Source organism: Coregonus clupeaformis, unplaced genomic scaffold, assembly GCF_020615455.1.
Source record: "Coregonus clupeaformis isolate EN_2021a unplaced genomic scaffold, ASM2061545v1 scaf2887, whole genome shotgun sequence".
In the NCBI taxonomy this organism is placed as follows: Eukaryota; Metazoa; Chordata; class Actinopteri; order Salmoniformes; family Salmonidae; genus Coregonus; species Coregonus clupeaformis.
In genome coordinates, this window is record NW_025536341.1 from 1 (window position 1) to 16,314 (window position 16,314).

General features: G+C 40.8%; 2 protein-coding genes across 2 annotated transcripts; both read left to right on the plus strand.

The window, feature by feature from the left end:
* Positions 1–4,660: 4,660 nt before the first annotated feature.
* Positions 4,661–7,610, plus strand: LOC121557681 (CD59 glycoprotein). Its single transcript, XM_041871185.2, has 4 exons — positions 4,661–4,774; positions 5,806–5,887; positions 6,439–6,540; positions 6,619–7,610. The coding sequence occupies exons 2-4, from the start codon at positions 5,833–5,835 to the stop codon at positions 6,816–6,818; spliced, it is 357 nt and encodes a 118-aa protein (XP_041727119.1). The 5' UTR covers positions 4,661–4,774; positions 5,806–5,832; the 3' UTR covers positions 6,819–7,610.
* Positions 7,611–10,209: 2,599 nt separating this feature from the next.
* LOC121557691 (apelin receptor B-like) lies at positions 10,210–12,121 on the plus strand. Its single transcript, XM_041871193.2, has one exon. The coding sequence runs from the start codon at positions 10,330–10,332 to the stop codon at positions 11,611–11,613; it is 1,284 nt and encodes a 427-aa protein (XP_041727127.2). The 5' UTR covers positions 10,210–10,329; the 3' UTR covers positions 11,614–12,121.
* The last annotated feature ends 4,193 nt before the right edge of the window (positions 12,122–16,314 follow it).

Here is a 16,314-nt window from a genome sequence, read left to right on the forward strand (position 1 = left end):
AGATATTCAGGAACATTTTAATGTGGGCTTGCCTCTGTCATGCATTAATGCATTTCATGGATCAGTGTCTTATTAATTGCAATGTGATTATGACTATGATTCTTTGAAAGTCTGCAGAAACAAACAACTGTTTAGTAAAGCAGCCAATCAGTGTGCAGTTTCTCATAGAAATCTGAATGTTTGAACAATGAGCTACAGCGTCACACCCCTCCGTATTTATTTGGACAGTGAAGCTAAAATGAGTACATTTGGCTCTATACTCCAGCATTTTGAATTTGAGATCCAATGTTTTATATGAGGCGAGAGTACAGAATGTCACCTTTTTATTTCAGGGTATTTTCATACATATCTGTTTTACCGTTTACAAATTAATACACTTTAAAAATGAGTGCCTTCAGAAAGTATTCATACCCATTGACTTTTTCCACATTTTGTGTTACAGCCTGAATTTAAAATGGATTCATTTGAGATGTTGTGTCCCTGGCCTACACATAATACCACATATTTTCAAAGTTTAATTATGTTTTTAGAAATGTTTACAAGTTAATTAAAAATGAAAAGCTGAAATGTATTGAGTCAAGTATTCAACCTTTTTGTTATGGCAAGCCTAAATAGGTTCAGGAGTAAATGTGTAAGTAATTTGCTTAAGAAGTCACATAAGTTGCATGGACTCACTCTGTGTGCAATAATAGTGTTTAACATGATTTTGGAATAACTACCTCATCTCTGTACCCCACACATACTATTATTTGTAAGGTCCCTCGTTCGAGCAGTGAATGTCAAACAAAGATTCAACCACAAAGACCAGGGAGGTTTTCCAATGCCTCGCAAAGAAGGGCACCTATTGGTAGATGGGTATAAAAAAAAGCATACATTGAATATCCCTTTGAGCATGGTGAAGTTATTAATTACACTTTGGATGGTGTATCAATACACCCAGTCACTACAAAGATACAGGCGTCCTTCCTTACTCAGTTGCCGGAGAGGAAGGAAACCACTCAGGGATTTCACCATGAGGCCAATGGTGACTTTAAAACAGTTACAGAGTTTAATGACTGTGATAGGAGAAAACTGAGGATGGATCAACAAGATAGTGTATTGAACAAAAATATAAATGCAACATGTAACAATTTAAGCGATTTTACTGAGTTACAGTTCTTATAAGGAAATCTCATTAGGCCCTAATCTATGGATTTCACATGACTGGGCAGGGGCGCAGCAATGGGTGGGCCTGGGAGGGCATAGGTCCACCCACTGGGGAGCCAGACCCAGCCAATCAGTATTAGTTTTTCCCCAAAAAAGGGCTTTATTACAGACAGAAATAGTCCTCCGTTTCATCAGCTGTCCTGGTGGCTGGTCTTAGATGATCCCGCAGGTGAAGAAGCCGGATGTGGAGGTCCTGGGCTGGCGTGGTTACACGAGATCTGCGGGTGTGAGGCCGGTTGGATGTACTGCCAAATTCTCTAAAACAACGTTGGAGGCGGCTTATGGTAGAGAAATTAACATTACATTCTCTGGCAACAGCTCTGGCGGACATACCTGCAGTCATCATGCCAATTGCATGCTCCCTCAACTTGAGACATTGAGTTGTGTGACAAAACTGCACATTTTAGAGTGGCCTTTTATTGTCCCCAGCACAAGGTGCCACTGTGTAATGATCATGCTTCTTGATATGCTACACCTGTCAGGTGGATGGATTATCTTGGCTAAGGAGAAATGCTCACTAACAGGGATGTAACACATTTGTGCACACATTTCAAGAGAAATAAGCTTTTTGTGCATATGGAACATTTCTGGGATCTTTGATTTCAGCTCATGTTGAGTTTATATTTTTGTTCAGTATAGTTACTCCACAATACCAACCTAATTGACAGAGTGAAAAGAAGGAAGCTTGTACAGAATAACAAATATTCCAAAACATGTATCCTGTTTGCAATAAGGCACTAAAGTAAAACTGCAAAAAATGTGACAAAGATGAAACTTTATGTGCTGAATACAAAGCGTTATGTTTGGGACAAACAACACATCACTGAGTACCACTCTCATATTTTCAAGCATAGTGGTGGCTGCATCATGTTTTGGGTGTGCTTGTCATCGGCAAGGACTAGGACGTTTTTTAGGATAAAAATAAATGGCATAAAGCTAAGCACAGGCAAAATCCTAGAGGAAAACCTTGTTCAGTCTGCTTTCCAACACACTAAGAGACAAATTCACCTTTCAGCAGGACAATAACCTAAAACACAAGACCAAATATACACTGGAGTTGCTTACCAAGATAACGTTGAATGTTCCTGACTTAAATAGTTACAGCTTTGACTTAAATAGGCTTGAAAATCTATGGCAAGACTTGAAAATGGCTGTCTAGCAATGATCAACAACCAATTTGACAGAGCATGAAGATAATTGTTTTTTATTTAATCAATTTTGAATTCAGGCTGTAACACAACAAAATGTGGAATAAGTCCAGGGGTATGAATAATTTCTGAAGACTTTGTATCTAGTCCCCTCATTTGTCTTTGGACAAATTCAAAGAATTTACAGAGGAAGTTAGAGGAGAAAGAGAAAATTACAGAGGAACAAAGATCAAACCCCCCCCAAAACATGCTCCCCTCTCACAATTACCATTAACAGAGGAGGTTAGCATTTTTTTGGGGGGTGTGATCTTTGTTCTTCTGTAACTTTCGCAGTCTTTATTATTCACGATTCATTCATGATTATCCATAATCATGGTAGCATGATTTACAATAAAGGTGACTCCAAAATGACACAATACATTATTCACTATTCAGTTCCTATTGGGTGAAACATCATCTGAAACACAACCAAAACGAACTGCAAATGCATCCAACAAGTATGTAGTCACAAGCTTGATGTATTCATTGCATGCTAGGAATATGGGACCAAATACTAAACATTTGACTACTTTAATACAATATAAGTGAATTTGTCCAAATAGTTACGAAGGGAAAAAAACAGATACATAAGGTTCTTTAATTTCTAAACGGTACAACAGATATGTATGAAAATACCCTCAAGTAAATGGTGACATTTTGTGCTATCGCCTCATATGAAACGAGTATAGAGCCACATTTAAAAAGTAAATATTGAGGGAAGTGTATATTGTCTGGGTTATATTTCTTTCTGGTGCAATTTCAGGTCATTAAAGGGACATTATCTCAGCGTTGAGCACACGTGTATCACTCATCTCAGCACGTATGTAACTGGACATGAAAATACCCTGGCTCAGCAGAGCAAATTCAGTTTTTCCAAGGAGATGTTTTACCTTTGATAATGTTGCCAGGAAGATGTGTGCTGTTATGTATTATTTGAAAATAATTTTCTCTAAATATGGAATTAAGGCATTTGCCTTCTGTTCTTCTTGCCTGTGAATGGCAAGACATATTTTGTGGGTAATAACTGATTGTTTTAATCCTGTTTTCCCCTTGTACTTAACTAAGCTGTGCAATAGTATCTGGATATTCTCTATGATAATTTCAAACCTCATTTGATTTGCATTTAGGTGTTTGTTCAGTATCATAGTTTTCTACTTCATAAATGTGTGTTTTTTGTTTTTCTATGTTTGGGGTAAATAAACACTAAATGCTGAATGTGTAAGCACATTGATTTTTGTTCATGAATTGCTGTGATGGATTTATTTCATTGATATCATTTGTGTTTTTATGTGCAATTACCTGAGGCTACTGAGAAATAGATTCATAAGAATAAAAAGATCAGTTAGAAATGGGACGCGATCAACGTTTTTAAGACTATTTTTGGTAGAGAAAAAGTGTGCATACAGTACATTACACAATCTCTACAGAAGTAAAAGTTGAAAAGTTGAACTAAGATGCCTATTGAAGAACATTGTACAAAATGTTTCTTAATAGGCCGATCTCAGTTCAACTTTTCAACTTTCACTCATGCAGAGATTGTCAGATTAAAAGCACAATTCACAAAGAAATTCATCAAATTGTTTCATTAAAACAATGTTGATCCCACACATGGCATACTGAGACAAGCTCACAATTGTCTATTGTTTGTTTTGGAATTTGTCTTGATGTTGCCAGATATTCCTCAAGTGGCCTCTGTTGTGGCCCGACCAATGTTCCATTGTTCAGCTGTTGATTTGTGTTGGCCTACTGGTGTAAACCAATAGCCTCATTTCACCCATTCATGTCATGAATGTAAAGTAGGGTGCAATAAGTTGGTCTTTCTTATGACTCGCATTCAGTCTGATATGACAACTGTATTACAGTTCTCAGTTCAGTTCATTTAGTCCTCTATTCCAATGAATATAGCACATTCCAAGGATGCATTATAAAACCCAGCTGTTACATTTTGCCCTGATATTCATTTTCTGAAACAGACTGGTGTATACAGTTGTGGGGTAATCAGTTAGTCTACCAGAAGATAAGAGTTTCAGTCCAAATAGTTGGCCATTTTCAAATGCAGTTCAACCTCGAGTTTGGTATGGCTCATGTCATGTGTAGATTAATAAGGTATTAATCAGTCATTAAATTACTAATGCTTGGTTATACAGTATTAGGAAATTGAAATGGTTTTATCCTGAATATAACATCACACCTTGAATAATACAGAATGTATTTAATAGGTTGGTGTGTCACAACCAATCTGGATCAAATAAGGTCACCACCTAACCACGCTCCCCAGTAGTGGGGAGTTTCTTATTCTGAAGGGGAAGGGCCATAGCTATAATTTCAGAGTCCGAAGCATAACAGCACATTTTGTTTTCGTTGTTGTTCGAGCAAGCAGGGTAAGTAAATACCTGTTTAGTTAAAAATTTCCAGCTTCATAATCATTACTTAACAATAACAATAGGTGTATTTGAACCGAAAATATGAACTAACGTAACTATTTTAGAGTTAATGTGGTGTGGTTGGCTATCTAGCATAGCTTTAGCTACACAGCTAATTCTAGCTACACAGCTAATGTTAGCTCCTGTAGCTAACGTAACCTTTGTCCTGCCAGCTGATCAAGTCTGGACTTTTTAAATATTCAACCGGTGTTGAGCATACATAAATTCATCAGTTTTTCTGCGCTCTGGCACACTCAGACGAGAGTGCTCTGAAATCGGAGTAGATGGCCATTGTCACACTACTTAGCCGGTGCCGATACGATATATATTACGATTCGATGTTTCAAACATATCTCACCATATGTCTACTGCCGAGGGACAAGAGAGCCATGATAACTAGTTTTGATCAGTCAGGGAAATGAAACTTCTGAAAACCAATTGGCACCCTATTTAAAAAGATGGAAAACAAACTATGAAGGAAAAATACTGGAGTTTTGGTGCAGGTACAGCCAACTAGCGCAAAATGTATATTGCGATATTGTCAAAATTATATGATATTATCATCAAACATTTTATCCCGATATGTAACTGTATATATTTTTACCCCATCACTCGTTAAATCCAGTTCTTAATTGAAACAATAACAAATCAGGCACCACGCCCCTGTTTTGGTAAAAAGCTGAGGGATGGGCCTGGAGAAATGTAACCACTCTGAAATCCACAAACCACTATCAAAATGATAGTTTTAACCATGTTTTGAGGCTATACCGTGTTTGTTTAGATTTACATTGTTTACACACATTAGATTAAAACAAGCTTATATTTTGGGCTCTGGTGGGATACAACATTTGAACTAAGCTTATGAGGCATTTATAAGTTATTTTTCAAGAGTTAATGGGTATATATAATTAATTGATAAGTCCAAAAATTGATGTAGCAGCTAAGGATTCTAGCTTTAAATGATTCTTGTCTCTTTTTTTTTTCTCCAGAAGTGACAGTCAGCAGAAATCAAAATCATGAACAATTATCCTGGGATATGCTTAGTGTTCTGTTTTGCAATATTTGGATTGGGTAAGCCATCATTTTTTTTGTCTTCACGCTCTGCCATTGAAGTTGGTTCTTTGATACTGTTGAGTCTCACCTAGCTCTCAAGAACTGAAGGCCATACAGCCATAGGGTTTGCATTTACAATGCTCTGTCTAACTGTTAATAATCACTGCATGCAATACGGTTATGCAATATGGAAACCTCAAACTGTACTTTTATATCACCCTCAAATAATTGTACAAATACAAAATATGCATTTACTGTGTGCCGTTTTAACAGATTCCCACAGAGGTGTTTTGCATTGCACTTCCTGAGCTAATGAAAACTCAGGAGGAAACAAAAGCTTGAAGCTGTGTTAGACAAAAAACATCAGTTGAAATTTGTGGTAAAACAGTATGTTTTGTATTTGTAAAGTTATTTTTGGATGATAATCAAGTTGTGTTCAAGTTTTCCAAAACTATAACGCAATCTAGGTGGAGCATTTCACGTTTGACCAAATCACATCAGCTAATCAAAAGGGATGTGGAATGACTCGAGTCAGGAGAACGGCTAAGTGTCTCACCTTGTTTTCTCAGGCTCTGCCATCCGCTGTGTCAAATGCCAGGATTACACAGGGAGCTGCACAAAAACACAGGACTGCAGTTATGAGGATGCCTGCCTGACACTGACTGAGAGAGGTGCAGTAAAATGTGTAATCTGAAACAAATTATGAAAGTACTCCATGTTTCTGCATTATCCTATGTTCTTTGGCACAGGGGGACAGACATATCGGCAGTGCATCAAGTACTCTGACTGCGACTTCAATCGACTGGCCCAGACGTTCCCAGCTGTACCAAACTTCAACTTCAAGTGCTGCACCAGTGACCTATGCAATGGAGCCACATCCATTGGCACTGGCAAGCCCTTGCTGGGCCTTCTGGCCTCATTGGCAGTGATGTGGTGGTGTATGCACTAACCTCTCCCCACACTTACGCCTTAGAAGCTCTAATGCTGCCTTTCTACTCAACATAAGCCGCTGATGGAATGGCAAGCAGGAAGATATGGGCCAATGGCTCATGCTGAAAATATGCCCTATTAGTATTTGCCTGACTTACTGTTGATCATTTGTAATGTATAATATTTAATTTGACTCTTTGCACTTAATTTATTTTTTAAAGCTTTCTATGATAACCTATTTGTTGATTACCAATGCTTTGTGCTTCAGCCCAAGGGCTGAAAATAGGAAACGTGCTCATGAGTTTGGAAAAGGTATATCATTCAAACAATCCGCTTTTGAGGCTTGTAAAATGGACTTTGGCACTTAACAATTTCCATCTAAGGCGGTTTGCTCAGAATTATGACAGGTATTGCTCCATTAGGTTGTCTATAGTTTGCTGACCAAAGTTACTGTAATGTGCTTAAATGTAAGGGATAATTTGAGAAATGTTTGAGTTGTTGTATGTCTGTGATTGAGTGAATTGAAAATGCAAATTCTGTAAAATTCATGATGTGGAATTTGGAACTAAAGGTCATTTTGGGTGATACATTTGTTCACACGCAATGCCTTCACTGCTCTTGTAATGCGTAGCGGCATACCCTGTTAGAGAACATAACTTTGCCTGTTTTATAGGAGTCTATTAAACCAACCTGTCTTTTTTTAAAGGGCACTGTATAGACCTTTTTGGATTAAATATTTCACATGGATGGTGTTATCTTTTTTTCATTTTAATCTCTGGCCAATAAATAAGATATTGCCAAAAAAGCCATATTTATTTGTCAGAAGGGTGCCTTCATGTTTATTCTATTTACCTTCATGTTTTGATTCAGAGGAATTCATAGCGTCGTTTGACAGTGGACTACAGCAATCTTAGTCTTAGTATTGAAGAAAGAATGGAGTTTGTTTTGTAAAAGTTCTCCACATCTTTGGTTAGAAAGAGTAGCTAGAAGAGTAGTGCAGACTGGCATACTTATTAATTTGCCACTAGTCTACAACATGAGCCAAGGAATCCCTCTAGTGGTTAACTAATGGTGTATCTTATAAGTGAAAATGGCATGTTCTTGAGTGTGATTGGAAATGTGTTTCAGAAATGTGTTTCAAAATGCATGCTAATATCTCAGCAAAATGATTGTTGATTATAGATTTTTATGAACAAGGCAGGATCTCAAAACATGTTTTGAATACACTCTATTACTTTTAGTTTGTTAGAGTTAAACTCTGAGCAAGCATTGAGAAAAGCATCATACAGAACATTTGCAGAGTGGTTTAATTTGATCCAGTCTGGGAGACTGACTGTTTGAAGTTAGTGCATGTAATCCGTGATGCTTAATTTCCCCATTTCCTTTTACACTCATACTGATACGTTCTGTTGTGGGGGAGTTTGTCACAGAGGAGTTGGCTTTTCTGATCAACACTGCAGCCAAATCCAAGGTCCTTAACTATGACAACATCCATGGCTTATCATTTAAAACCTAGTAGAGAGATGCCAGAGGCCATAATCCCCTGTACACTACCGTTTGACCCCGTGCCCTTCATAAATGTCATCCTGTTTGGACAGCTGGATGAGCCAAATAGCATAGAACAAGAAAGGAAGTAAGTGAGAGAGCAATAGCAAATAGAAGTAAAAAGGATGCACAGTGGTAGGAACTTGAGATAGTTTTGGTGCATTGTTAAGAGGTTACAAGTTAGTATGGCTTGAGTGGGCACTATCAAACAGCTTTTACTTGGTGTCTTGATGCCTGACTTTTATACATAGCATGAACAATAGCCATTAATAAAGTAACCCATGATACAGAGCACAGCAAGAAAGTGCATTATGGCCTTTGGCCTGTGTCAAGTAGAATTTGTCAAATGTGATTTTCAAAACTCGGACGTGAGATTAAATGTTGTATATCAATCTGAGCAACCTCATTTGCCTGAATAGGCCTAAATCACAGTGTTTCAGATAGAGTTGCTGAGATTAACCATTCTGGGGACAAGAACCTGTTGTTCTTTCACACATTTGAGAGGAGAAAGTGGTGTTTCAATATTTACACAGTGTCACTGTGACATCCAATAAACCATTGGCCCATTGGTTATGCTAACGACATGCCACAGTCTTAACTCAAAGGTACTCATCCTCTATTGACGTTGTCTTTTCACTCTCCAGACCACAGACATAGGGCCCAGTGTTGTGTAAGATGCCTCAATGTTTGTGCTATTTACTGTTAAATTAAAAGAATGTGGGATGCTCTGGCAACAGATGTGTGCCATCACAACAAGCAAATCAAATTGTAACCCTTCGGGTCAAATCATGATGCTGACCAAGCCCGTAGAGACACATTATTACGGGAATTAACTGTTAGTCAGTTTCCAGGACATGACCGAATGGGAACCACTGAAGGCTGTACAGTATGACACAATTACGTATATGTCCATATTGACAATAGTAGCAATAGTAGGATTCGTGTTAACTTTGTGTTATTAACATTTCTTTAATTTGTGCTGAAGCACTTATTGGATCAATTTCTTTATCAAAATGCCCAAAAATGTGCTGGCACAGTAAGTCACTAGTCTAAAACAGGATACACAGCCATCCTGACCTTGGAGATAACATGAATAACTTTTCCCCAGAATTCTAATGGTAGTACTCCCCTGAGTATCATCAAGACAACAGCACAGGCTTATATTGGATGTGCCCCACATGTTCTGTATGTATTTGCCCTGGTGAGCATCTATTAACAGACTGTTTATTGTTTGCAACTCTTATTGTCTTTTAGGCTTCAATGTGACTGGCATTGTTCCGACAGTGTGCAAAGGAGAGTATTGGTATGTATACATTGTGTGTATTTTGTAATATTTGTGCACAGTTTGTGTGTACTGTGGGACAGGGAGAATGAGGTCTGTTTGCAGGTCTCACAAAGCTTCTCTGGGGTGGTCTGAGAAGAGGAGAGCAGGGGAGTGGGTGGGGCTGAGAGACAGGGAGATCTACTATATCTGGAGCAGGGGGATTCACAGAGCACTAGTGAGACACACCTCCAAGCCTGGACAAAAAGGACCTGAGACAGGAGAAGAGTAGTTTCAGTGGAATATGGGAACACGCTATCATCACTGAAGTCAGTTTTCAATAAGTTCAGAAGAAGAATACCCTGATCTTCAGGTGTTGAGGTAAGCCTTGTAATAATTTACATAAATATTGTTATTTGATGTACATAGTATTCTTGTCAAACACTAGATTCTTATTTGCTTGACCGATGGTGATTCCGTCAACCCCCTGAGTCCTAGGTTCCTGTTATATGGCATACAATAGGAGTCTATATATTTTTTTTTATGAATTCTTTTTTTTTTCAGATGCTGTGTACAAGACTCAACACAGAAGTTGCCATGAAAGCAGAGACATTGACCTGGAGACATTGAAAACAAGAGAAAAAATATACTTTTCTTAACCCTGCAACAGGAGACAGTGGCTGGTCACAGACTCTCACATTTATCCCCTCTGCCCATCACATTTATGTCGGACTCTGAGCTGCTGCCCTCAGCATCCACCTCTCCGCCCCCGTTTCACCAGTGTGACTACAGAGAATGGAGACCCACATGGGTAATCATACCCTCAGTCTATCTCCTGGTATTTGTTTTGGGCTCCTTTGGAAATGGGCTTGTCCTCTGGGCATACCTTGATCAACCTGAGGGTAAACCAGCCGGCATGGGGACCTGCACCAAGCGGCGTCTTCAGCAACCTGGAAGGAGCTCTACCCCCAAGTTGCCGGACTCCTCTCGTTCCCTTACTGACTCACTCATTGCCAGCCTGGCAGCAGCAGACCTGGCTTTTGTGGTAACCCTGCCCTTATGGGCAGCCCACACAGCGCTAGACTACCACTGGCCCTTTGGCAAGCCTCTTTGCCAAGTCAGCAGCTATTTAGTGGCCCTCAACATGTATGCCAGTGTGTTCTCCCTCACGGTCCTGAGCATGGAGCGTTACTGGGTTATTGCTGGCCGACGGCGGTCCAGTAGGGCCCAGGGGAGTGGCGTCTGCCGAGCAGCTTGGGTAGTGGGGAGCGTTTGGGTGGTGGCAGGTATCCTTGCTCTGCCTGCGCTACTACTGAGGACTGTAAGGGAGGTGGATGTAGGGGGTGAGTATGAAGAAGACTGGCAGACAACTGAAGAAGAGGAACACTCAGTTCATGATCACATGCCCATGTTCATCTCCTCCTGTATGATGGACTACTCTGGTCTGATCTCAGCAGAGCTGGAGGAAGATGACAGGGAGCAGGCAGAGCTACTGTGGATGGCGGCTCTAGGACTTAAATCCACCTTGGTTGGCTTTCTGTTGCCTCTGATCATCTTACTGATCTGTTACTGCTCCCTAGGCCGCCTCCTCAGCCGCCATTTTGGACAGGGTCCTCGCCCCGACCGCCGACGCCAACGCCGCCTTTTGCGAGTCATCGTCACCTTAGTGCTAGCCTTCTTCCTCTGCTGGCTTCCCCTTCATGCCAACAAGACACTTTCCATGCTCATGGAGTTAGAGCTGCTGCCCTACTCCTGCCCATTTGACCGGACGCTGGTTGCAGCTCACCCCTACGCCACCTGTCTAGGGTATGTCAATAGTTGCCTCAACCCCCTTCTGTATGCTTGTTGTGATGTGGCCTTTCGGAAGCGTTGCCGGGCCTTACTGCAGTGGTTGTGGTGCAGGGGTAGGTGTGGGAGTCCAGTGACAGTAGATGAGGAGGAGAATAAGGAACAGGCCAGCCGGAGTTCTGCAATTCCTTCTGGAACACGAGACGGGAAATGGAATTGAGGGGCAGGATGACGTGAGGCATGGCAGAGGCTGAGAGGATGGTTGGAGTGCTGTGGCGCCTCAGTCGGAAGAGGATACTAATAAACAGAGACGGATATCCTGGGAAATGTGCAACCCTTAGTGTATTCACGTAACCCCTCAGGAGATACACAAACTCAATAAATACCACTTTATCTTCCAAGGAGATAAAAAGGAGACCTTCTAGAAAGACACTTGCAACAAAGAAAATGTATATTATGTGCTACCAAGCCAACAGATGGGTTTTCTGTATATCTTTTTTGATATAGCTACATAACAATATGTATGAAATACGCATTCAATTTCAATACTAAGAATTGTGAATCGAATATCCCTGTTTTTCTAAATGAATGCTTCTCTGTTAAGGACAGTGATGTTCACACAAGCTTTCTCCAGTCCATGAGAATCATGTGACCCGCTGAGGTGGAGGCGGCAGAAATGTTGTTACCAAATGAAATCCTTTAGCCATGGAACTGGTACAGTTCATAGTTTCCCACGGAGGCACATGGCACTCTCCCTGACACACACACACACACCCACACACACACACACACACAGACACCCACACACAAAGCGAGAGGGAGCTTTTCAGTTTATAAGGATGTGAATTATGTATTCCTTTGTGACTCATAAGATTGCATTAATACAGAATCTTTAGTGCCAAACTTTCATTGAGGAAGCTTGACTACATGTGGCACTGGATGCAATCTGGTCTCAGAGCATTTCGTATTATTCTGTATGTAAATCCGAAACACTCCATTTAGTATATGTTACGTTTAATATGTTATGTATTAATTTGTGGATGTCCATCATCCATTTCGTATGATATGTTACAAATTACAATTCGTTTGATATGTTACGAATTTGCTAAATGTACAATATGTTACAAATTTGCAAAAATGATGATATGTTACGAATTCCAATTTGTTGTGGCTAACGTTAGCTAGGTGGCTAGGTGACTGACGCTAATGTTAGCTAGCTGGCTAACGTTAGCTAGGCTAGGGGTTAAGGTTAGGGGTTAGGGTTAAGGTTAGGAGTTAGGTTAAAGGGTTAGGGTTACGGGAAGGGTTAGCAAAAAGGGTTAAGGTTAGGGTTAGGGCAAGGGTTAGCTAACATACTAAGTAGTTGCAAAGTAGTTAAAAATAAGTAAGTTGTTGAAAAGTTGCTAATTAGCTAAAATGCTAAAGTTGTCCGTGATGAGATTTGAACACGCGTTATATGTCCATCCACCCTGACCAACCATCCTCCTTTCGTTTTTGCCTTAAGTAACCTCTGTCTTGTGTAACCATGACAAACGTAACATATCATACTAATCTGAGTGTCCCAGATTTACATTAACTATTTTACATCTAGTCTATGAGACCAGGTGGTGAGAAGAGTGGAAGATGGGAACAATGTTGAATAAACCATGGTAGGTGGATTAGACACCATTAAATGTTCCTCGCCAACAGGATCCTGACATGTTGCATGTTAAAAAGGTGGACTTTGTATCGTTTATTGCATTGGTTATAAACTGCACAGCGCAAACAAAGAGGAAATCTGAGAAAATAGGCATCTTTGTGAGTGTGGCTGAAATTTTTTTGGGACTCAGGGATTTTACAGCAAAGGCATTACAATCAAATAAATGTTTATAAAAAGTTATTTGTCACATGCTTCGTAAACAGCATGTGTAGAATAACAGTGAAATGCTTACTTACGGGTCCTTTTCCAACAATGCAGAGTTAAAAGTAGGAGGAATAAATAAGTAGGCCTAAAAATAACATGGCTATATACAGGGAGAACCAGTACAGAGTAGATGTGCAGGAATACAAGGTAATTGAGGTAGCTATGTACATATGGCAAGGGTAAAGTGACTAGGCAACAGGATAGATAATAGACAGTGGCAGCAGCGTACTGTATGTAGTGTGAGTGTGTGTGTGTGTGTGTGTGTGTGTGTGTGTGTGTGTGTGTGTGTGTGTGTGTGTGTGTGTGTGTGTGTGTGTGTGTGTGTGTGTGTGTGTGTGTGTGACCGACCAGTATCTTTGATGAGGGGCCAGGAGCTGATCTACACTGCCCATCAAAGGGGCTCTGGCAAAGACCTCACCTCCAGCCTTACCTCTTGCCTGCTCACCAACGGTTGTTGAGTGAGTGTGGCGTCAGTATGCATGTGTGCGTGTGTTATGTGTGTGTGGGCATATGCAGTGTGTGTGTGTGTGTTGGGGTGTCAGTGTAAGCACAGGTATGTGTGAGTGTGTGGATAGAGTCCAGTGTACATAGAGTCAGTGCAAGAGATTTGCTGCTGCAAAAGTATATGTGTGAGTTGGGTTTCAGTGTAAATATGTGTGCGTGTGTGAGTAGAGTCCAGTGTGTGTTCAAAGAATCAGTGCAAGAGAGTTAGTGCAAAAAAGGGACAATGCAGGTAGTCCGTGTAGCCATTTGATTAGCTATTTAGCAGTCTTGTTTAGCAGTTTTATGGCTTGGGGGTAAAGGCTGTTCAGGGTCCTGTTGGTTCCGCTTGCCGTGCAGTAGCAGAGAGAACAGTCTATAGCTTGGGTGGCTGGAGTCTTTGACAATTTTTTGGGCCTTCCTTTGACACCACCTGGAATAGAGGTCCTGGAAGGATGATGTACTGGGCCGTACTCACCACCCTCTGTTGAGTTTTGCGGTCGGGTGCCTTGCCAAGCGGTGATGCAGCCAGTCAAGATGCTCTCAATGGTGTAGCTGTATAAATTTTTTAAGGATCTGAGGGCCCATGCCAAATCTTTTCAGCCTCCTGAGGGGGAAGAGGCGCTGTCATGCCCTCTTCACAACTGTGTGGGTGTGTGTGGACCATGTTAATTCCTTAGAGATGTGGACACAGAGGAACTTGAAGCTCTCGACCCGCTCCACTGCAGCCCCATCGATGTGGATGGGGGCATGCTTGCTTCTCTGTTTCCTGTAGTCCACGATCAGCTCCTTTGACTTGCTGATGTTGAGGGAGAGGTTGTTGTCCTGGCACCACACTGCCAGGTCTCTGACCTCCTCCCTATAGGCTGCCTCTGTAATAGTGTTGCTTCCGTCCCTCTCCTCGCCCCAATCTGGGCTTGAACCAGGGACCCTCTGCCAGTGGTGTAAAGTACTTAAGCAAAAATACTTGAAAGTACTACTTAAGTAGTTTTTTGGGGTATCTGTACTTTACTTTACTATTTACATTTTTGACAACTTTTCCTTTTACTTCACTACATTCCTAAATAAAATGATATACTTTTTACTCCATACATTTTCCCTGATACCCAAAAGTACTCGTTACATTTTGAATGCTTAGCAGGACAGGAAAATTGTGTAATTCACACACTTATCAAGAGATCATCCCTGGTCATCCCTACTGCCTCTGATCTGGCGGACTCACTAAACACATGCTTTTTTTTGTAAAGGATGTCTGAGTGTTGAAGCGTGCCCCTTGCTAACGTGAATTTAAAAAACAAGAAAATGGTGCTTAATATAAGGAATTCGAAATGATTTATACGTTGACTTTTGATACTTAAGTATATTTTAGCAATTACATTTACTTTTGATACTTAAGTATATTTAAAACCAAATACTTTTAGACTTTTACTCAAGTAGGATTTTACTGGGTGACTTTCACTTTTGTCATTTTCTATTAAGATATCTTTACTTTTACTCAAGTATGAAAAGTGGGTACTTTTTTCACCACTGCCCTCTGCACACATTGACAACTGTCACCCTCGAAGCATCGTTACCTATCGCTCCACAAAAGCCCTGGCCCTTGCAGATCAAGGGAAACAACTACTTCATGGTCTCGGAGCGAGTGACGTCACCTATAGAAATTCCACTAGCGAGCACCGCTAACAACCCAGTCTCTCATTAACTATGTACTAAATGTACAAATAAGCACAATGTTTTTATGTACAATTAGCACAAACTCATGGCGCATCAAACTCAATAATTCCAGAGACCTCTGATGCTACGCCCCTTCTGAATCCCTTTAAACTCGATGCGCTCTGTGTTTGTGGTATTAGTACAATTAAACATAACTGCTTATTTGGATGCTGCTAGCTAGCTATTTTACAGTAAGAACGCGACGTAAGTTATCGGACAAGAAATGACAAATAATCTAGTATGTTCTGTATTTCGGCCCGCATAATTCTAACTCGTATTTTATTTCATTCAGTTACGTATATTGGTAGGAGTGAGTGTAACCTCCCGAGTGGCGCAGTGGTCTAAACTGTTCGAATCCAGGCTCTGTCGTATGCAGGCCGCGACTGGGAGACCCATGGGGCGGCGCACAAATGGCCCAGCGTCGTCCAGGGTAGGGGAGGGAATGGCCGGCAGGGATGTAGCTCAGTTGGTAGAGCATGGCGTTTGCAACGCTAGGGTTGTGGGTTTGATTCCCACGGGGGACCAGTATGAAAAAATAAATAATGTATGCACTCACTAACTGTAAGTCGCTCTGGATAAGAGCGTCTGCTAAATGACGTAAATGTATTTAAACAGTGGATAAGGTTGGGGTTAAAGGTGTAGTGTTAGGATATTTCTTTGCTTTTGTTTATTTTATTTTTCAAGGATGGGGCGGCGCACAATTGGCCCAGCGTCGTGCAGGGTAGGGGAGGGAATGGCCGGCAGGGATGTAGAGCATGGCGTTGTGGGTTCAATTCCCACGGGGGGCCAGTATGAAAAATAAAACGATAATGTAAGTCGCTCTGG

What these genes read in the sequence shown, in the direction of transcription:
- LOC121557681 (XM_041871185.2), top strand. Translation starts at nt 5,833, where the DNA reads ATGAACAATTATCCTGGGATATGCTTAGTGTTCTGTTTTGCAATATTT. An exon ending in TTTTGCAATATTTGGATTGG is followed by an intron (nt 5,888 to 6,438) that starts GTAAGCCATCAT and finishes TTGTTTTCTCAG; the next exon opens with GCTCTGCCATCCGCTGTGTC. An exon ending in CCTGACACTGACTGAGAGAG is followed by an intron (nt 6,541 to 6,618) that starts GTGCAGTAAAAT and finishes TCTTTGGCACAG; the next exon opens with GGGGACAGACATATCGGCAG.
- LOC121557691 (XM_041871193.2), top strand. Translation starts at nt 10,330, where the DNA reads ATGTCGGACTCTGAGCTGCTGCCCTCAGCATCCACCTCTCCGCCCCCG.